General features: G+C 35.8%; 3 protein-coding genes across 4 annotated transcripts; all 3 read right to left on the bottom strand.

The window, feature by feature from the left end:
* Positions 1–1235: 1235 nt before the first annotated feature.
* On the bottom strand, positions 1236–9483 carry mfsd1l (major facilitator superfamily domain containing 1-like). The gene is made up of 13 exons (XM_028476407.1): positions 9352–9483; positions 8173–8273; positions 7275–7384; positions 7132–7187; positions 6897–7040; positions 5758–5916; positions 5561–5676; positions 3815–3915; positions 3595–3706; positions 3375–3512; positions 2902–3038; positions 2695–2806; positions 1236–2628 (listed from the first exon to the last, which is right to left on the bottom strand). Exons 1-13 carry the CDS (start codon positions 9371–9373, stop codon positions 2473–2475), a joined length of 1464 nt encoding a protein of 487 aa, XP_028332208.1. The 5' UTR covers positions 9374–9483; the 3' UTR covers positions 1236–2472.
* A 1748-nt stretch (positions 9484–11231) lies between these two features.
* Positions 11232–14338, bottom strand: LOC114481537 (synaptotagmin-1-like). The gene is made up of 8 exons (XM_028476457.1): positions 14104–14338; positions 13282–13457; positions 13109–13207; positions 12857–13024; positions 12528–12695; positions 11754–11871; positions 11528–11661; positions 11232–11441 (listed from the first exon to the last, which is right to left on the bottom strand). The coding sequence occupies exons 1-8, from the start codon at positions 14336–14338 to the stop codon at positions 11232–11234; spliced, it is 1308 nt and encodes a 435-aa protein (XP_028332258.1).
* A 3195-nt stretch (positions 14339–17533) lies between these two features.
* On the bottom strand, positions 17534–20912 carry LOC114481217 (ferritin, lower subunit). Of its 2 annotated transcripts, none has more exons than XM_028475800.1 (5): positions 20793–20912; positions 19288–19391; positions 19051–19197; positions 18824–18949; positions 17534–17971 (listed from the first exon to the last, which is right to left on the bottom strand). In XM_028475800.1, the coding sequence occupies exons 2-5, from the start codon at positions 19387–19389 to the stop codon at positions 17822–17824; spliced, it is 525 nt and encodes a 174-aa protein (XP_028331601.1). In that variant the 5' UTR covers positions 19390–19391; positions 20793–20912; the 3' UTR covers positions 17534–17821. The 2 variants fall into 2 exon arrangements, with proteins under 2 accessions (XP_028331601.1, XP_028331602.1); XM_028475801.1 differs by lacking the exon at positions 20793–20912 and adding an exon at positions 19571–19669.
* Between the last annotated feature and the right edge of the window lie 1696 nt (positions 20913–22608).

The following is a 22608-nucleotide window of genomic DNA, read 5'->3' as shown; positions in this document are numbered from 1 at the left end:
TAAATTAATTGGCTTTTCATGACAGGGATCACTGGTGCTAGACCAGGGACTAAAGCAGAAGCTCAATGTTTAAATTTTATTAAATATGTACAGTATATATTTCACTTGGTTTTCAATTTGTTTTTGCAAATTTTTCATCCTAATTTATTTGATTAATCAATTTTCCTTCTTCTACTATTACCTTCCAACTCAAATGGCCAAGTGTAAGATGGTAGTAATATTGTATTTTATTCCTTTACAGTTCTAATAATTCTATACTTTTACTTTGAAAAATATAGCTTTTCAACACAGGGATCACTATACTTACCTTGGCATTAGACCAGGGACTAAAGCAGATGCTTGATCTCATTGTAATGTGTAGGAATAATGCTGTCTCAGCAGGACGCTGGCATTGTTTCAGAGCACAAGAGTCTGTCAGGATAAATTTGGACACTTCCTGTTGTACAGAAATAGAAGCTCAGACACAGTTAACTAAAACAATGCCTCCTTTAAACTTATGCTCACGTTAAATACTCCTCCAGGGTCACACCCACTAAATCACACATAGGCAACTGGCAGCCCGGGGGCCACATTCGGCCTAAATTCTAATTTTATGTGGTTCCCAAAGTAAATGTACAAAATGACAGAAAAATACACAAACCAAGAGCAAGAATACATAAAAAACAAAGATTTACAATATTGTAGGAAAATACAGTAAAAGACAAGATAAAAACAGAAAATACTCCAAAAACACGCAAAACTACTACAAAAATGAAGAAAAACGGCAACAGTAATACACAAAATTACTCAAAAATACCCCAAATTACAGAAAATGACAACAAAAGTACATAAAAAGAGAAAAAAAAAAACATAAAAAATGACGTAAACCCACAGCACTAATAAACAAGCAAAACGACAACAGAAATACACAAAAATTACTCCAAAAAACGCAAAATGACGCACACAAATATACAATATGACTCCAAAAAACCCATATATTTTACAGGAAAAATACACAAAAGGACTACAGAAATGCACAAAATGCTTCACAACGAGTAAGACAACAACAAATATACACAGAATGAGAGAAAAACATATTTTTGTGGCCTCGCTGTGATAAAAGTTGATTACCTCAGCACGAAATAGTAACAATCATACAACTTCTATTTTCTATTTTTAAAACAGTATGTAAAAAACATGGTACAACAAAGTAACTGTTAGTGTAACCTCAATAATCAAAGAGAATGATCAGCCAGTTTGATACACTTTTTTTATATTGCTCAACAATTCTTCATTGTACAAATATCTGCAATCAGTGATTGTTTTAAAGAAATCAAATCCCCCCAAAATAAAAAGTGAATAATAATGATTTTTATAAAGAGCTTTTAAATATTTCAAAATTGTCAGATTTTTTTAAAACATTTTTATTTTAGGACAAATAAATTTTTTGACCAATTCCTTATTTTAAAAAGCTTTAAATTGAATTCAAATATTAACTGTTTAAAAATAAATCAGAAAAACAGTAAAACTTGACGAATATAAAAAAAAATGCTGATATCTGAATTTGATTTCAATATAACGCAGCAATAATAACATCCCCCGACTTAGAAAAAGAATCTCTTTTCATTTTCTAACAAGAACATCCATCACACGTTTAGTGGTGAGCTCCTGAATCTGTTGACAGTGAGATTTATGTCATGAATAAATAACATGTGAATGAGGTCATTGTGAAAAACAACCCAGTGACAGCCAATCATCATAAACCAATGCAATGAGCGCCACCTACTGGCCTCAGTTCCCTTAAGTTGGTGTAACAACAATGAAACAAGACCAACAATAACAATCGACTAACATTTGATGTTCAAAACCTGAAGAATAAAGACGACTTTTGATTTTATCATTAAAATTCACATAAGAAGGCAAAGCAGTAAGAAGAAAATCGACAAAAACACATTAAAAAACTGCATTTTGTTTATATTTTCATTTTTTTTTTTTATGTATAACAAAAATGAGCATGAACTAATAAACACTGACATGATTTTTTTGTGACAATTGTTGAAGTTTACCATGATTAGTGTGATTCACTGAGCTACTCCTCCTCTAAATGCGCTAGTTACAGCTCCTATTGACATGTAAGGGGAGGTGATGTGGCTTTAGTGGAAAATACGACAATAAAGTTATGCTGGAAATTATTCTTAACACTTTGTGGAAAATATTTAAGGCAAAGTTAAAAATCCTAAACCCATTTCTCAATGAACAGTATCAGTTTAGTCAAAAAGCAGCTAAACACCAGCACTGCTCAATTAGTTCTTTACTAGTGTCTGATTATTGACTTTTACAAATAAAATATTCTTGACATTAAAAATGTGATTAACAGAAGGTTTTGGATTAGGGAATATTTAGGTAGAGTGCAAAACTGTGTCAGACTGTGAATACTTTCTGAGCTACAATGTAAAGAGAGAGACAAAACTCTCCTTTGACAAAGTGAAAACCTCATGAGTTGATAGAACGAGTGCGAACAACACCGTCACCGTCGTCATCATCATCATCATCCTCATTCAGCGGTTCCTCTGCAGGGGCGAGCGGCTCTCGGTCAGAGTCCCGCTCCAACTGTCCTGATCTCTTGGTGGTCTTGTTCAGGGTCCCGCCCTGTAGAGAAAAACGTATCAGCCAAAGACTAAAAAGAAGCAGCTAAAACATGTCTGAAAAACCAACCTGTCTGCGATCGACAATGTTGAGCAGCACTGAGGTGAGGATGCACCCAACGGTGTTCGCTAACATAAAGATCATCATCCTCTGCCATCTCCACAGGGGGATCTTGGTCTCACTGGAAAACAAACAAGGAACAAAAGTGAAAAACAGAGAGAAGATGGTTGGAATGGAAAAGATATACTGTATTATGATTTAAGGTTTATTTTTTACCTCGACTTGCCCAAAATCTGTCCAACAATGAGGTTGGAGACCCCAATCCCAACCATCTGAATGGAGGTGGCCAGGCCCATGGCTGTTCCCAGGGTGGCCTGAGGAACGACCAGGGGGATGGACGGCCACATGCTGGCCTGCACACGGAGGGAAAAGTTCTATGATTGATATTTTGTGCCTCTGCAGAGCTGTAAGCTATACTTGTCCAATCAATCAATCAATCTTTATTTGTCATTGCACATGTTCCAGAGCAACAGAGCAGCAAAATTTCAATTCAGTTTCATCCCATCCAAGAAACATGAAAAGACAATCACAAATAACATGGGAGGACAAGGGCAGGAGAACTGTGGGTCGTCACAGGGGCAGCGCCCCGTATTTAGAAGAAAAGTGGGAAAACAGGAGGAAAAGAAGAGGGGAAAAGGCAGGTCGTAAACTGAGTTCCCAGTACGGTTTACAAAATGACATTCACTCACAGCAGCAAACGAGTAGGTGACTCCGAGCCATATGGTGGAGACCAGAGGAGGAACAAAGGTGAAGGCCAGGAGCCCGAACACAGGTAGCGTCAGGACGGCACAGGCTACAGCGAAAATGCCTCTCAAACCGACGTAATCCTAAAACACACGGGAAAGAGTGTAACCTTCAACATGTGCACTGCTTTCTCTCAAGCAGCCTGAGGTGTGGGGCTATACTCACTATGAGGATACCAACGCTGGCTGAGAGGACCAAAGAGCTGTCATAAACCGCCCCTGCAATATAAGCCGCCTCCTTCTGGCTGTAGCCGCTGTATTTATCCTGGATGAACTTACTGAGGGTGACACGGCAGATTTCAATGTATAAAAGTGTCTAGTTTTACATTGGTGTTCCTCATTTACACACTGATGGGACCATTATTAACAGGTCTCTGTGATCTCACCTGGCATCAGCAATGAAGGGGAAGATTCCATTGTAGAAGAACATGATGGTGAGAACCAGCAGCCAGTACCTCAGGGACAGGAGCTTCACATCCTGAATTCTCTGCAAATACAGAACATGAGTTATTGTCTATAATCAGAATAAAATATACATTATTTATCCAAGGGGGGAATTGTATTTTTTTTTTTACAGATGCTCCAGAAATAATTACATAATTACAAAAAATAATGGTCAGCAAATATGGATTAAATACAAGTGCACACCTCCAGGAAAATATAATACACATGTACAAATATACAAATATAATACAGATCAATACAAGTATAGTCAGGTGAAAATCTGCAGCAAAACAGAGTCTACAGGTCATTTTAAAGGTTTACTGTTATCCATTATGAAACTTAGAGCTTTAGCACGTAATCCTTAATCCTCCTGGTGTGCTTTACTTGGAATATTACCTCAGAGAACACTCTCACTGATGTGACCACATTGTAAATAATAACGTTTCATGTATTCAGACAACTTTTTTTCCAGCAAATTTACTTTGATCTCCTGACACGCCTTGATGTGTCCTCGACTTACGCGTACTAACTTCATCAAGTTCATTTTCTTCTTTTTCAATAATACATTAAGGTTTTATATTAATTTTACATGTTCAGGTTTTCATATCAAAGCAATCAACAGAGGCCGCTGAAGAAGACTGGCAGTTGACAGTCGACACATGTCAGGAGATCAAAGTAAATTTCCTGAAAAGAAGTTGTCTGAATAAATGAAACCATAACATATAACTTACAGACGACTTTTTTTTCAGGAAATTTACTTTGATCTCTTGACATGTTTCAACTGTCAGTCTTCTTCGAGGCGTCTGCTGATGGCTTTGATGTGTCCTTGACTTCTGTGTAATAATTCCAGCAAGTTCATTTTGTCTTCTTTTTAAATATTGTGTTACGGCTTCATATTTATTTCACATGTTAAGGTTATCACATCACAGCGATCAGCAGACACCTCTGAAGAAGACTGGCAGTTGACAGTCGAAACATATCAGGTGATCAAAGTAAATTTCCTGAAAAAAAGTTGTCTGTTTGTATATGTTGAGGTTTCATTTATTCAGAAGACTTTTTTTTTCAGGAAATTTACTTGATCTCCTGACATGTTTCAATTGTCAACTGCCAGTCTCCGTCAGAGGCGTGTGCTGATCGCTTTGATATGTCCTTGACTTCCACATAGTAATTGCAGCAAGTTAATTTTGTCTTCTTTTTCAATAATATGTTATGGTTTCATATCAAAAATTTAGTATTGATTTCACATGTTAAGGGTTTCACATCAAAGTGATCAGCAGGAGATCAAAGTAAACTACCTGAAAAAAGTTGTATAAACAAATGAAACCTTAACATATTTTTCAAAAAGAAGACAAAATGAACTTGGTGGAATCACACTGTAAGTAATTAAATATGAGATTTTTAGGGCCATTTAAATAAAACATGATAGTCCAGCATGTGTGATGTGCAAATATGCAGCTAAAAAATGTGTGAAATGTTTTGTGACACCTTCTCTAATTTAAATATTTTTAAATGCATTACTCATTACTGATTTAATGAGTCTGTTATTTCTCTTAATGCATTATAAAATGTGATATAATTCATATTATTTAGGCAGATTTACTTTGGATAGTTAATGTTTACTTCATCGACTGATCTATTCCATGATCGAATCAACAAATCCACTGGACTGTGAAGGCAACTCTTTGTACCACTTTGCGGGATTCTGCCTGAATGGCTCCATCAAGACCCAACTGCTTCATTCCAATCTTGTCCAAGGCACTGACGATGACGGCAGAGGAGAAACCTAGCACACACAGCAGTGTTCCTAGAAAACAAGCAAACAAAAAACCTAGGTGATGTAGTCAGGGAACATGGCCTTCAAGGTTCGACACTGGTCTTGACGTACCACCCCACAGTGTCCACTGCATGCCGTATTTTTCCTCAAACTTCTGGGTGAGGAAGAAGTTTAGGACGGAGCCGAGGCGGGAGAAGGCAAGGGTCAACCCAAAGGCCAGAGCCAGCTCCTTCCCTCTGAACCAGAAGGCGGTGATGCGGTTCTGAACGACTAATACAAAGACAACAAGAAAGTGGTTTAGGAACGATGGCCAGGGTTCACAGAACGAGGCTGTGTTCGAAATGGCATACTAACGTACTACTCATACTAAGTCCGACGCCAAAGAATGATATTAGATAGTACAGAAATATTGAGTATGCGAACAATACCTGGATGTATATTATGTCGGGACATTTTTTAAGTATGCACAGTGGGCACAGTAGTCATACTTAGGTATAACTTTACTGGAAGTTTTATACATAAAGGCTGACATTACACTGTTATTATGACATGACACCAGTCATTAGCATGAATAAAGTGTTATTAAGCATCCTTCGTTACCCTAACCTGAACCCTAACCCTACCTAACCCCTCTAGATCCCTCCACCGAACCCAAACAATGCCAACATAGCTCCAAAGGTGCCATGATTAAGCTAACAACACTGAACAACAGCCTTCATGACACCTTATCCATGCTAATGACAGATAATAGCGTAATGTCAGCCTTATGTATAAAACTAAAAGTATAGTGTTACCCATACTACTCAACTGCCCCATGATGCATTGCGAGCGGAATGTAAAATCGTCCTGGGATCGGCTTTAAGCTAAAAATCAAACATCTCCTTTTCAAAACAAAAGCATCACTACTTGTATTCCATTAATTTTTTAACTCTTTTGTAAATAGAGCTCTTATTTTGAAGTTAACCAAAAGTGTAGTCAGTAGCATAATAGCATGTCTCTGAAATGTGTATACGTGAGTTTTATTAATCAAATGAGCACGTTTTGATACTCTACTTGGTCACTTTCTCACTTAAAATACCTTCAGAAGAGATATTTAGCCTCAATGTGCTTCAGGTTTTTGTCGTTGTAGGTTCCAAATGCAAGTTTGGTAAACTTGGAAGTATTCTTCAATGAAAACACTCATCATCCTAATCATACTTAAGCGGTTTCGAACACAGCCAAAGTCGTTTTAAAGTTGCTAATAGTCTTACTGGTCAGAGATCCATTGCCTGATCCAAACAGCAGACGACCTGTGAGCATCAGCGGCAGTAGATAAGGAGTTCCTTTGAAATGGGAGCCCAGCGCAAACAATGACGAGCCCAGAACACACAGGAAGGAGAACAGAAACACGCCGACTACAAAGAGCAGCCAAATTAAATCAAGTCACTATCACCCTTCTCACTGTAATTATCTTAAACAAACACTGCTGATATTGATAGCACTTACAGCGATTCCCTAACTTATCGATCAGGAATCCAGCCATGATGACGACCACAGCATTCCTGAAGACAAGAAGTTTTCCCTCAAAGGTCAATTAACAGCACAAACACAATGCAACCAATGAGGGCTTGTGCTGCTTGCTTGCTTACGTCCAGGCATAGATGGCATAGAGCAAATTGTATTGTTCTGGAGTCATTCCCAGTCCTTCCACACAGTCGGTCGTTCCATTGGTCACTGTCGCATTGGGACAGGTCAGGTTCTGTCAGGTGACAATGAGAATATAATTCATCTGTGAGGACAGACTTTAGAAACTACCTCACTCCTCAATGCATTTTAGCTTGGAAGATGATTGCACTTTATTTTTATAAAACACACTGCACTTTTATATATATATGTGATTATTTACTTTTTTTTTTTTTTTTAAGAATTTAAGAACAGAATCAGAATCTGTAGTAGAAGCAAAAGTTTAACTTTTTTTTTTTTTTTTTAAATATATAATTTGACAGTTTGATAATCATTCCACTTGTTTTTTATATTACATACAGTATATTGTTACAAGAATTTTAATCTAAAATGTTTCATTTGGACTGTGATATTATTTGAAGTAAATGGGGAATCTATGATTTGCATTTAAGTAAATAAACAAATAAACAAATATTGGTTCTTGATTTACAGTTAGTTACTATTTACGGTACTTGTTCTCACAACTTTAAAAAGAATGAAAAAAATTGTATTTCATACTATTTTTTACTTATAATTATCGATATTGCGATATATATTGCAATGCATATCGTATTGTTTAGTATTGGGATTCTGTATATCGTATACTGTATCGTGACATGCAAATCCCTGCATCAAATGCACATGGAGCCTTTTTTTTAAACTTAAAAATAACAAAAATTTAAAAAAAAAAGCTAAACGTATACATTTCAATGCTTGACATTAGTTTCTTTTTATTTATTTATTTTTGACATTTGTTGAAAGTTTTATTGTGGATAACAATTCCTAAGGAGGTCAACTCTATTCCATTTTTTTTTTGTCACTCACCCCTTGAAACTGATCTTGCAAAACACTAGGGATGTCAAAGCAGAAGTAGGAGCCGAACGTCAGCAAGCAGTTGAAGAAAAGCACCACGAAGCGATAATACGCTGCAACAGAAATACCAACAATATGATTGAAAAGCAAGTTGATTTTTTTTTTTTTTTAACCACCTTGAAATCTCTGCATGTTATATAATGATGTAGCTCATGTAATGCAATTAAGTATTAATTTTTATTTTTATTTTTTTTCTTTCTCATAAAAATACCTTCCTCATCACTAATTTTAAAACAGTAGCAAAAGAGGAAAATGTTTGCTATCGGAAACAAAGCCTTGTAGTCAGCGTTTTTGAGGATGTCGAGTCTGGAGGAAAATCCTCTCACTTAAAGCTGAGGTTAGCAACTTTACAGAGCTGCATAAAGCAACTTTATAAGATTGCGGTGGGATATTTTAATATCTATGTTGTAGTGAAATAAGTCAGATTTCTCTTCTAGACAATTACAGTGCATACAAACTTAACCTAACATAGTAAAAGTCAATGCAGTGCTCAGTAGTTGCCAAAAGAAAGACAAAGTTACCATGCTACACATACACAATGTTAAATATCATGGGATTTCAATAATTAAAGAATATTCATCTATCATTAATTTTATATTTTACCAATAATTTATTTTAAAAGCAAACAAAAAGCCATCAATAAGGTCAAAACTTTTATCCACCCCATTTCTAAGAGGTTTGATTTCCTTGTTATGGGAGTTTACAACCTGTATGATAATTGATAAATATAGAACAATAACAGCAAACACTGCTACAGTACTTAGCTTCCACAACAAATAATAAAAACCTAAATATAGGCTATGCATTTCTCATGACAAGAGAACCTCATCTACTGGTAATTGTGATATTCTTACCAAACAACTAAAATGTGCTTTAATAAAAGAGCATAAACATTAGAATAATTAATATATGGTATAAACAGAACAGATTGGGACCATTGGAAAAACAAACTGTTGTCCTGGTCTTGTTTTTTGTACCAATCATATCACAGATAATTAGTCAACCATTTTGGCTTTACAAGTGACTGAGTCAGTTCTTTAGTGCCCCAGTTTTACAAGGTACATAATAATTGTACCTTTCCATTCCAAAAATACACATACATGAGTTAATTCTGGCTTCAGTCAGACGTACCTTTCTCTGCCGGCTGCGTCATTGTGAAGAGAGAGTTTAGACTGTCGAAACGAGCCTTAAATTAACATAGTTTACAGTTGTTTACGTTAGCATTTTATTATACGATCCATACCGGAAACACAACAAGTTCTGCGCGTGTGTGTGGATCACGTCACTTCCGTCACTTGCAATTTTTACGACTGAGTTAACGACTGTAAACCTTTTATAAAATGCATACATAAATGAATAAATAAATATAATTCCATTTTTTTTTTTTTAAATTTTAATTACAAAAAACAAACAAAAAGTATGAAACGACCGCAAGACAAGTGGTTTGTTGGGGTAACAGCCCCCCCTAGGGGCATGAATGTTCATGTACTGACTACGCTACTGATTAACTACTTTAATGGAATACTTACAGTAACGAAAATAATTATAATATAATAATAAAAATTATAAAACTTATACTTAATAATAAATACATCATAATATAAACGTATATATATATACACACTCAGTGAAGCCGATTTGCAATGATTTATTTTTTACTTTTCACATTAAGACACAACTGCTTCTCTGATTAGATAGGCATAAATCATCTTATAATAGACAGGGATGACCATACAGCACATGCTTCAGTTTATGTGGGTTTTATGATTCAGAACACATAAAAAACACTATGGACATTTTCCTTTATTCATCCTCCTCTACACTAGAAGTGCAAAAAAGGAAGGTTCAACTAGAAATTTTCTAAACATAATTATTAATTTTTTGTACTTTTGTACTCTGTGATAACTGAAATGCGAGAATTTCTAGTGTTTTAGTGTTTGTACCATGTACTTGGCACTTTAGAATGGACCACATAGTATTACAGTAATTACTACTGTACGAGTTCTGCCATATTGTCCTTATAGTTAGGGCTTGATTTATGCTTTGCAGCTTTCTTACTTCCTAATTTCCCCTGATGCACCTGTATGTGTGTGTTCAGAGGTGCATAAATACTGCTTTGTCATATTTTGTAAGCTCATGGCCAGCATAAGGCTTGTAAGCATTCATTGTAGTGGCTCAGTATTATGTAACCAGCTGAAGGCATGCAGGATGTGACTTTTGATATTTCATCACAATTTAACCACAAACTATTTGGCAATGAGTCGCTATTTATCCACAGATAATTTTCAAATAATTTCAGTCTGTTGGGATCTTGTAAACAATTAATCACATCCTCAACCAGGGAGAAAGAAATAGACTTTGCACAATCACACCTTCTATTGTTTTAAAATCAAAGGATGATATACCGTCAGAAAGAGAGTGATGATGAAATGATGATACTTTAATACAGTATACAGATATTTAGTTGCGCTGCTTTTGTTCATTTTCAGTTGAAAGTAAAGTACATTCCATGTTATTTACGCATACCATTATATCTTGCAAAACATGTATTATACAACCCCAGACTTAACAGGTTATGTGCACCCCTGCATATAAACCGTATGAATTTTAGAATTGAATAAAAGCAGCATTTGTGTAACTGTCCAGAATGTTTATTTGATTTTTTCACCACAGCACAAGGCCAACCAGAAATATAACAACAAGGTAGGAAATCATGTTGATTTGTGACACTTCAAGTGCATTGAAACACTACAGAGAACCAGTCAATACCATACACAGAAGCTGCACATTTACAGCAAAGCTTTTTTACATGTTGGACAAAAATCAAAGATTTGGGAAAGAATAACAATTAATCAAATATCAAAATAATGTCTGTACATAACGTGCTTACACACACCCCTGTTGAGTCATTTTAGAAGTGACAAAGTGGAAAATAAAACATGCAGTTTGAGAAAACAGAAGGGTCACATTGAATGAATGAATGATACTGTATGTACCAAATGTGTCGACTCCTAACGTGGTTTCGCTTTAAGTGCCGCATCGACTTCTTCTTCCGTCAACAGCGTGTGCCACTGGGCCACTGGGCGTCTGGGATTGGCAAGCATGTCTGACCAGTGACGCAGGCCGACTCCCGTGGCTCCGTAACCCATGAAGGTGCCTCCGATTGGGTCGTTGCTTCCAAGTTTATCGTAATCGTACACCGTGAGGACGACCTGCACTTTCTGAAGAAAAGATCAAACAAGAACAGATATTTAAACTCAAGCATCTCCACTAAACACTTCTTACTAGTCAGTGCTGTGAAGCCGACCTGTATTTGTTCAAAGGGGACTTCAAAGCTGAAACTTTCGTTAAAGTACGGATTGAGCGTGTTTTTCTTCACCGTCGTCTTCTTCTTCTTAATGCGCTTTCCATTCTGCTGCAAAACTATCTTCACATATGGATCTAAATAATCAAAGCAAAAAGAGGAAAATAATTTGTTTCCATGTTTTCAATACTTAACAGAATGATAGTAATGAGTATCCTGGTGCTGTTACCTGATAAACCACCAACATCCATTTTCTTTAGATTTTTGGCCTCCATGATGTTCACCGTGAGTTTTCCAGCGGTGGGTACGTAACGTAAGGAAACGCAAATGTCCCCCAATTTCTCCTGCTAAAAAAAACATTTTGTGTAAACGGTTTTGAACAATCATTGGAAAATCAACAGTGACTTATGTTATAACAGGGCCTTATTTTGTCTCCAGAAGAAGTACTGTAAGTAAACCAAGGTGTGGCCAGATTCAGCCTGTATGATTATTAGCTGAGATTATGTTTAGAGTCAGGTACAGACAATGTAATCACTGATGCAGAGGCTGGTACAGTGTGTTTAAAGGTGAATCTAACACATCACAGGCTCTAAACCAATCAGAAACACAGTTCTACTTCCCTCTACCACAATGTTGAAGTCGTATTTATTTGGGATTTTAAGGTGGACTTTTTTAAACAACTTCAAAAGGACTAGAAAGTGTCCCCGACGCAATCGAACGATGTCTTGGTTCTACAAGTTCTCCCACTATTCTGTTCCCTGTCACTGCAGCTGTTTAAAACTGATTATTATAACATCCAATCAGCTGTTCCATGCAAACTCTTGACATATGCATTTGAATCATATTTCTGTATAGCATTTTTATATTTTGTTTGAGCTATGATGAAACTTGAACAGCAGCATGCAAACTAGCATTTATTGCAAATTTGGGTTTACGCAATTAAGTTCTCACTCACCAATTGTTCTCAGTAATTCAATAAAGTGAAGTTGTAATGGATACATACCTCCTCTTTCTCACCACTCTCCAGGTCTTTCCATTGTTGCATAGGCTGGCCCAAGTCAACACTGTTCATGGGAATCTTTATTTCACCAATCAGGTCATGTTTGGAGAAACGATCAAAGTCAAAAACCTGCAGCACCAAAGTCTTTCCGCCCAGCTCGGCGTATGTGATCTAGAAAAGGAGAAGGGTCGATAAACAGGTCAGTATTAGGTCATTTTTTAAAAGATACCCAATGGGAACCTGTTACAAAAATTAACACATTCTCAACAACAAACATGAACCTTATAATCAACAACAACATCTAATAAAAATCCATGATAGGAAAATAATACCTTAAAGATAAATGTCTCATTGAAAACAGGGCATAGGTTCTTGCGCTGAACCTTGGTCTCATATTTCTTCTTTTTGTCCGGCAACAGAAAGACTTTGACGTATGGGTCTGATGTGCCCCCCATGTCCATTGCAGCCAAGTCCTGAGCCTGCAGGATGCCCACTATGAGCTGCAGAGGAAGTGAAGCAGTAAGTAATAGACTGTTCTCCAGAGGGTCTGGGTCTTATATATGTTTTTTGTTGATGTTGTTTACCTGGGAATCTGTAAAGTTGTAGTCCAACGAGAACTCCAGCTTTCCCAATTTCTCCTGCTCTTTCTCCTCTTCCTCTCCCTCCTTCTTCACCTCCCCCTCCTATAAAACCATCAGTGCACTGAATATAAAAAAGGACTAAAAACACTATGTCATAATGAACAAACTAAGTTTACCTTCTCTCCAGCTTCTCCCTCCCCTTCTTTGGCCTTTCTGCGGCGACCGGCCTTCCTCTCCCTCACTTTCTTAGGCTTTTTGTTTTTGCCAAAGCATTTTTTGAAAACACAGAAAATGAAGCACGCCACCAGAGCCAGAACCAGAACCACAATGGCGCCTACGGCCCACATCGGAACTGCAACATTTACATTTCAGAATAGTAAAAAAAAAAGATATTGGTAGGAATTCACACAAGTGCAACGATCAACAGGAAGAAACTATATCAAAAAACCACTCCAGCAAGTTTTTTTTATATATAAAATATGTTGAGGTTTCATTGATTCAGACAACGGTTTTTCAGGAAATTCACTTTGATCTCTTGACATATTTCGACTGTCAACTGCCAGTCTTTTTCAGAGGTGTCTGCTGATTGCTTTGATGTTTCCTTGACTTCCACGTAATACTTCCTGCAAGTTATTTTTGTCTTCTGTTTGAAAAAGGTTTCATTTAAAAGTGACTGAAACATCGAAGCGATCAGCAGACGCCTCTGAAGAAGACTGGCAGTTGACAGTCGAAAAATGTCAGGAGATCAAAGTAAACTCCCTGAAAAACAGTTGAGGAGGCTTGAACATTAATACTTTTAAGGAGTCGCTTATCTCATGGCAGTTTGTTAAGCACATGTTTAGAGAGATAATGACCAAGTGGGAGCTGGGAGTGGCTCTGCACAACCACAACCACCAGTTGATGATTAGGTACCGTAGTTGTTGGATTTCTCACGTCATACACATGATGGAACAAACTTTTAAAGTGTATTATTGTGATATCAATGAAAAATGTCTTACTGGGCAGATGCGTTAGTTCATTCATGAACTTGTCCTTCATGTGATTGTAGTCGTGTTCTGTGTGATGTTCTGTGTGATGTTCTGTGTGATGTTCTGTGTGATGTTCTGTGTGTGCATGTTCAGGGTGAACTGAGTGAGAGTGCTCATGATGAACCGGTTCCGTCCCTTCCTCGGAGTCTGGCTCGGACGGTTCTGCGGCCCTCCGGAGTCGGGCCCCGGCGCTGAGCAGCCTCATGTGCGCTGTGTGTTTAGAAGAAGAGAGGGTTACTTCCACTGGTCTGTTTATGTTCACAGCCATGCACGCTTGGTTGTTACACCCAGTGTTATTAACACTCGTTCACATGGTGACGGTGTAATCCCTGCAGTTCATGTGTGGCAGTTCAGTGGAAGACGCACTCAGGACTTGGCTAAGCCAGATGCTCAACATGGCTGACCCTAATCCCTCTGTTACTATCTGTCATCTCCTCCATGCCCATGTTTCACCAACTGTGTTCCAAGCCATCCCTATTTCTATCCAGTCACAGCCATGGCTGAAGCCCTGGATTAAAATCTGTCTCTATGGTAGTAATCCAAAATCCCAGATTCTAAAATATGCAATAAAAACTACAAGTATTTTGGTCTCCATTTACTTGTCATTAAAGTTCTGATCCTTTAGCTTTTATAGAAATTTTAACCACGGCTTCATTTCATTCATACATTTATATATGTTTCTTTTTATTTTTCTGTGCATCTTGCACCACGAGAGTTCTCTCTTAATTTAGTTGTACCTTGTGTATAATGGCAATAAAAGCATTCTATTCTATTCTATTTGCTTTAATAAATTATAGTGTAGAGAACAATAAATCTGCATTTTTAATGAAAATATTTGTTTCATGTTTTATTATTATTATTTATAACTGTACTAGTGTGATCAATGATTTATGAAAATTAACATTGTCCAGACAGGATTCACATGAGATTCACAAAGATGAGACCAGCTTTAGATTCATTATACTCAATGCATTTTTAGAATTAATACAGAAATCATTAACAATCATTTTTTCTTTTGGCAAACATGGTTTTTCAGTTGCATCCAAGCAAATATTTGCAAATATTATTAACAAATGATCAAATCTTCCATTTCCTGTTAGTCCTACCTGTTGATGTGAGTCGTTAGAGCCTCTCTGATTTCCAGGTGCGTTGTTTGTTGCCTTTCGATAGCCCTGGTGAACCTATATCAATCCTTTTGATGCTGACCGTCACACACTCTGCAACTCTTTCCTCTGAGCTGGAACGCTGGCAAATCACTTGTGCACTGTAGTCATTTAATCCCCCCTATAGATATTAGAAGGCTGAAAAACACATCTGTTGCTTTATGCATAACTGAGGAATCATAAAATAACCCAGTAAAAGTCAGTCTTTGAGCGACTGCTGCAATGTTAACACTTGTGCACGTTGAACAGTTTTACATGTTTATGGTTTACAACGGTAGAATGATTTATTAAAACAGCAATGGTTGAGTTTATCCATTAGACTGAAGAGATTGTGGAGCTCTGCCTTAATCCCCTCAGCATATCTGCCCTGTCAGTCAATTCTCAATCCACCAACAACTCTCAGTGAGAGCATCTCCATCTTTTGGCTTAATGTTCCACTGTGCAGAAAACACACACACACACACACTGTCATGTGTTTGCAGTGCACTGCTGTATCTGGATATCGCAGGATAGTTAAAAAAAAAAAAAAAAGTGATTTACTTTTGCAAATTTGTATTTATTTCTCGTGGCCTTATAGTAATAATAATTATAGAAAAGAGGAAGCCTGCGCCAAATCAATAACAAACAATGACATAATTCAGATTAGTGGTATTTGCTTAATTACATCTGAGAAGCCAATATTTAAAGCTCCTGATGTGAGAGGCTGCCAACAGTAGACATAGGCAACTGGTGGTCCCAGAGGCCCTCAGTCTAATTTTATGCGGCCCCCAAAGTAAACGTACAAAATGACAGAAAAATACACAAAACAAACGCAAGAATAGATTAAAAAATACAAAGAATTACAAGAATGCAGGAAAAAACTGTAAAATACAAAAAAAAAAAACACAGAAAAAAAACTCCAAAAACACCACAAAACTGCAACAAAAATGAACAAAACGACAACAGTAATACACAAAATTACACAGAAAATGTTTAAAATGATAGAAAATTACAACAAAATTACACAAAGACAAGAAAAACACAAAAAATGACAACAGAAATACATACAAATTACTCAATGACAGCACAAATACGCAATATGACTCCAAAAAAACATGTATTTTACATGAAAAATACACAAAATGACTACAGAAATGCACAAAAGCCTCACAACGAGCAAAACAACAAACATACACAAAACAACAAAAAACAACCAAAATTACTATAAAAACTCAATGTTCTTTCCAGTATTAATGCTGAGATCACTCATTATTCTAAATGCTGACATGTTGATCAATGTTTTCTCCTCATTCAAAAGAATATTGTACTTTCCTATTCAATCTTTGCTCAGCTGTTTTTTAACACCATGTAATGAAGTAAAAGGAATTTTTATTTTGATATCTATTCTTGTTTTTACAGCTAACCTATAGTTAGTAAAAATGCAGTGAACTTAGTTATTGTAGTTTCCTTAAACCATAAGAGAAGTATACCATAGTTCAGAGGAAGGAAACTTTTACCACAGCAGGGCCACAAAAATGTGTTTGATCGGAGGGTCACATGATCAACATTCATGTCAGCATTTAGAATAATGACCAATCTGAGCATTAATACAGTAAAGAACAGTTTTTATAGTATGTGTGTTTTTCTGTCCCTGTGAGGCATTGCTGTAGTCTTTGTGTATTTTTCCTATAAAATATGTATTTTGGAGCCATATTCTGTATTTGTGCCGTCATTGAGTAATTGGTATGCATTTCTGTTGTCGTTTTGCTCGTTAGTACTGTGGGTGTGCAGTCATTTTTCATGTTTTAGTCTTTTGTGTACTTTGTCATTTTGTTCATTTTTGCAGTAGTTTGTGTTTTTGTTGTATTTTTCTTATCTTCTCCTGCATTTCCTGCAATATTTTAATTCTTTATATTTATGTGTTCTTGCTCTTGGTTTGTATACTTTTACTTTGGGGGCCACACAAATCTGGCCCCTGGGCCACCAGTTGCCTATGTTTGCCATATATCATCGCTCTGCAATCGTCATCAAAACATTGGAACATGTAATTTTGTCCAACAGAGCGATTTTACCACAAGCCATGTATAAGCCCTAATAGTTAAACATTAAGTGCACAATAAGCACAACCCCTCTGTTATCTTTACAGTGTTCTATAGAGCAGACATGCGAGTGCTCACACTGTATACTGTAACAGATGCTTATCTGTGAGGACACATGGTTTCACATGTATGTTCAGCCTTAATAACGAGTCAAAAATGTGTCAGCATGATCAATCTTTATTAAAAGCTCAACATTGTCAATCATTTCTGTGAGCGATTTTACAAACTTTTGAGGATACATTGGAATGTTTGTCAGTTTTGATGAAAATAACACTTATAGTTAAGGGTAGCTTTAGTACTGCATGTTTCTACTTTGAGGTATTTCAAATTCTATCCAACTGCTGGTGAATTTCATTGTAACGGACACAAATGCAGTGTAGGCGACTTGTTTACTGCTCACTGTGGTCTGTGAATATAGAGCTTCTATCAATAGACTGGTGTGACTCTTTACAGAGTGTGTTTGTCAAACAGGTATTCTCCCAGAGGACCATGGGTCTCAGACGCAGTGACACGCTTCAGACTTCCATTATAGTCGCCCAGCTTCTTGATGGTATCATGACTGTCTTTGAGGAAGTGCTCCTCGAGGAAGTCGCACAGCTACATTTAAATACATTCAAACAAAAAGGTTTCAATTAGAAGCGAGTGAAAAAACAAAATGACTTAATTTTCTACAAATCGACTCATTTGTTGTACACAAGTGTGTTTAAGACTTTCTAAAACAATGATTGTCATACTTTTTTTGGCCCAAGTTCCCAGTTTCTCCTATTTGTGAATCCAAACACCCACTTGGTCCGACTACAACATTTTGCTCAGAATACTATGAAAAAAAAACTATATATATAGATCATAATGATGGAATAAATATTTGATAACACATTTAAAATCTCATTTTGTAAATAAGTGAAATGAAACAGTATTTAGAGCTTCCTGAATAGATTTCATCATTTCTGTTCTCTCACACCTGGTGTGGGACCAACACTGACCTTTGTATTTTCAGCTCATGTTCTAATAAAGATCATTTCAATCATCATTATGATGAGCATTTTTAACTCAAAATGAACATTATGAAACCCTGTATTTTTATTTGCTAATTTTCCACTTTCTCTCTCAGGTACCCACTGTATTTCTGATTTAACCGACTTGGTGACAGTCCAATACGTAAATGTTAACATCTGATAAGGTTAATTATCTTTTACAACCGCTATACATGCTTTGTTCTTGCAACAAATTAAAAAAAGGTATTGCATTTATTTTATTTATTTAAATAGGGACAGTACATATAACATATGTAAATATGTCAGATTATAGCCATAGGCTAAAAGTAAACATTACAAAACCCCATATTTTTTATGTTATTTGCTAATTTTCCACTCTCTCAAGTACCCCCTGTAGTGCCATCGCGTACCCCCATATGAGAAACACTGATCTAAAAGAACAGGGTGGACTTACATGGGGATCAGTGTGGCTGCCGGCTCTGCGGTGCACGTCCAGCACGCTCGAGTTCAAAATTTTCTGGTAATCTAGAGAAAAAGACATGGCATCCAGACCACCTCTCCAATCCTCTCTGCTCGGTTTCTACAAACAAACAAATAAGAAAAAAAAATACTCTGCTAAAGCACCAGAACATTACCAAAATAGAAAAAATGACAGCTTTTCAATGATCCTCTGGAGCTTACAGCAATGGTCTGAAGCAAAATCCGCCCTCCTCTCATATTCTGATACTCCAGCAGCTTCTCAGCTTGTTCTCGCTCCTTCGCAGAGCGCTCCAGGAAGAAAGTGGAGAAATTTGGCAAGGCGACGTCATCTCTGTCGAAATACATGCCCTACGACAAACAATGAGAGCATACACATACCTAATATTAAAACTCTACAACTCTAAAATCCACAGGGCACTATCAAACTATGAATCCTACCAGAGACAGGTACGTGTAGGATGCATTGAGCTTTATGTTAATGAGTTTGTTCAGGTCTCCTTCGGTCTCAGCATGGAGGTTTTGTTTCACCACAGACTGCATCGCTGAAAGATACAAACAAGCACAATGTAATGACAATGTTTGAGTAGAAAAAAAAAACTCTATAAGTCTAAGTAGGTGCAGGAAAACTCCAAGTTGAGGGAAAAAGCCCTTAAATAACCAACACACATGAATAGAAAAATTAAAAATCACAAGTGAAGTAACTTCTGATTTCTTATTTTACCTATAAATGGACTAGTACAGACTTCCTCAGCAGTGATAGTTGTGGCTGCTGCAACTCACAGAATACAGGTATTTAAAGGCTTCAGGTGGGCTGTCTGTACGAAGTTAATGACACAATGAGTCAGCACAATGTGAGCGACTGAAACTCGTAAACACCATTTATCAGTTAAACTGTGAGGGCAGCAGGAAGTTTAACCATCTGACAGTTTTGTAGTACGACAATCTGAAATCTAACACCAGATTCTGAAAGATTAAAGATTCGTTTTTGTAGCTTGTTCAGTTCTTCCGTAATCAGCAGATGAATAGAGCAAGTTTTACACAAATTGCCAGTTTCAGAGCAAAAAGCTGACAAAAAAAAAAACAGGCTTTTTTTCTCTTAAACAGATCTGAGTGACTTTAAAGCATTGTTTTTTTTTGCTTTATTGAAAACTATAACATCTAAACATTGGTTCCTTCTTAAAAAAACAACAGACGATGGCAAAATTATTATTTTGCTATTTGGCTCACAGCTGAACGTTTTGCTGACTGTATTTTGTATTTTTAAGGGATTAAAAACAGTAAAAAAAATAGTTGTGAAAGGCATACAAATTAGGTTTGATTTTGGAGTATTTAGCTTTGCGTTTACTTCATACTGTGCAAATATTTATTTTATATTTCTGCAATATCTAGTCATAATTTACTATGTTGCTACTAGCCCATCTTACCTTAATTAGAGCTACTTTTCTTATATTCTTCTTCTGTTGTTTTACTTTTTTACCTTAATTGTATAATGACAATAAAGACATTCTGATTTTAGTGTATCAAGAAATTCTCCAAGTATAATGATCTTATTGATAAGGAAGTCATGGTGTGAGTTTTACATTATAAGACCAAATATAATATCCTTTTCTGAAACTGCATTTAGTTGAGGGACTTTAGCTTGTGAAAATTTACTGTTTTTTCCCAACAAAATATACATTTACTTGTTTCTAAACCAAAATCTTTGCATCAGCAGAACATTAGATGAGTAGATTCCATTCAATATCTTAAAATTTATTTCTTTCAATTTAGGGGGAATGGGGAATTTGAAATATTGGGTTAATATCTGACAGTTTAAATACAGCTAATAATTTGTTAGCACCGAACAAAAAAAAACAACAAAACAGGGAAAATGTATATATTTCATGCAAAATGCCAGTGTAAACCTGTCGATACTAGTCAGCGCTGTGCTCTGGGTCACTCACCTTGTGTGTAGAAGAAAAAGGACGACGTTAAACAGTCAGTGTTTAGTCAGAGAACCTCTAGCATGCTATGCTAGCTACTGCTATGCTCGCTTAGCAAATGCTGCTTCTTCTTCCCTTTTGTACCCTTTGTTGACGCTGAGCAGGAGACGTTAGGATACCCACCGCCCCCTGCTGGTTAAAGTTAGTCACTGTCACATCTCACTTTCTACCATTTTTTCTCTCTGACAATGTCAATTAAAGGACTTTTTTAATTAAAAAATGTTTTATTGAAGAGACTTTGTTGTTGCTAAACAGAAGAAGGGCTGAATTAAAGCACAAGTTAATCTTGTTGAAACAGTTCCTCAACAAGTTAATAAACAGTAAGTAGTGCTGTCAATAGGCTAAATATATGGTGAGATTAATTAATTATACTCTGTGATTAATTAATCTAATAAATCTTTTTCTTAATCTCACCTAAAAATTGCTGAGAATCAGCCTCAACTTGAGGTATTTTCATTTAAATTGCATTATTGTGGCAGATCAAAACATTTATGTTTAACAAAGTGGCTTTATAAAGTAATTTATTGTTTGTTTTTTAACACACTTGAACCATTTCCATTCCACATGTATGTGAGACTATAAAGGGCTGCTGACACTTTTAGCTTAGACATCAGGGAAATATTGATGAAATATTAATAATATAATATATTGTATGTATAATAGTAAATTTGTTTTGTCAATCTCTCTCTACCCATTTATCCATCAATTTATTTATCTATGTATTTATTTATTTCTCTGTGTATTTATTTATTTCTCTGTGTATTTATTTATTTATCTATGTATTTATTTATTTCTCTGTGTATTTATTTATTTCTCTGTGTATTTATTTATTTCTCTGTGTATTTATTTATTTATTTATCTATCTATGTATTTATTTATTTAACTGTGTATTTATTTATCTATCTATGTATTTATTTATCTATTTATTTATTTATTTATTTATTTATTTATTTATTTGTGTATTTATTTATTTATCTGTGTATTTATTTATTTATCTATGTATTTATTTATTTATCTGTGTATTTATTTATTTATCTGTGTATTTATTTATTTATCTATCTATGTAAATATGTTTATTATCAGTGTTTTTTAAAAAAATTTAACTAAAATGAACGTGCTCTCAGACTCCTCAGCTTCTACCGTTGTAGCCGGTGCATCAGTATTTGTGGGTATACCGGGAACGCATGCAATGGAGAAAGTTTCTGCGCTGGTTGCGGTGCAAAAAAAAAAAAAAAACGATTAACGCGATTCATTTTAGTGCGTTAATATTCCCTGTAATTAATTAATCACTATTAACGCGTTAAAGTGACACCCCTACATATAAGTTATCTGTGAAAATCAAGAAGAATTGTTTATTTTGTATCTTTTATCTTTTTTTTTAAGGAAGGTTTAACCATCGTTTACAGTTGTTAATTATTGTTTTCCAGTTGATGCAAATGTTGTTTACTTTGAATACAAACCATTCCATTTATTTTCATTGAAGCTTTTGTCCATAAAATTTAGACCGACAGTAAATTGCTATCAAACCCTGAATTTTTAAAATATATTTTCCATTTCCAAAAATATCATCTCATATCATGAGACCATTATATCTCTCGTATCATTTCCCAAAGTCACTGTATTGTCCCACCCCTACTTTTTACTGATAGCTTCACTACTTGTTCTATATTACTATTTATAAGAAAATAAATAATTTAAAAACCCAACTTCAGTTGGTAAATAATTATAAACCTGATAGATTTTACGACTTATATTAGAATAGTTAGCAGAAGTACTT

This window comes from Gouania willdenowi, chromosome 19 (assembly GCF_900634775.1).
Source record: "Gouania willdenowi chromosome 19, fGouWil2.1, whole genome shotgun sequence".
NCBI classification, from domain to species: Eukaryota; Metazoa; Chordata; class Actinopteri; order Blenniiformes; family Gobiesocidae; genus Gouania; species Gouania willdenowi.
This window is presented reverse-complemented; position numbering and strand designations above follow the sequence as displayed.

Excerpts from the sequence above, each read along its gene's own strand:
- mfsd1l (XM_028476407.1), bottom strand. The coding sequence starts at position 9,373 with ATGACGCAGCCGGCAGAGAAAG. Across the intron at positions 7,188-7,274 it reads TATGCCATCTATGCCTGGAC|GAATGCTGTGGTCGTCATCA; the intron begins GTAAGCAAGCAA and ends TCTTGTCTTCAG. Across the intron at positions 3,916-5,560 it reads AGGCAGAATCCCGCAAAGTG|AGAATTCAGGATGTGAAGCT; the intron begins GTACAAAGAGTT and ends CTGTATTTGCAG.
- LOC114481537 (XM_028476457.1), bottom strand. The coding sequence starts at position 14,338 with ATGAGGCTGCTCAGCGCCGGGGCCCGACTCCGGAGGGCCGCAGAACCG. Across the intron at positions 13,025-13,108 it reads ACAACTTTACAGATTCCCAG|CTCATAGTGGGCATCCTGCA; the intron begins GTAAACAACATC and ends CTTCCTCTGCAG. Across the intron at positions 12,696-12,856 it reads ATGAGACATTTATCTTTAAG|ATCACATACGCCGAGCTGGG; the intron begins GTATTATTTTCC and ends CTCCTTTTCTAG.
- LOC114481217 (XM_028475800.1), bottom strand. The coding sequence starts at position 19,389 with ATGCAGTCTGTGGTGAAACAAAACCTCCATGCTGAGACCGAAGGAGAC. Across the intron at positions 19,198-19,287 it reads CCTACACGTACCTGTCTCTG|GGCATGTATTTCGACAGAGA; the intron begins GTAGGATTCATA and ends TGTTTGTCGTAG. Across the intron at positions 17,972-18,823 it reads GCAGCCACACTGATCCCCAT|CTGTGCGACTTCCTCGAGGA; the intron begins GTAAGTCCACCC and ends ATTTAAATGTAG.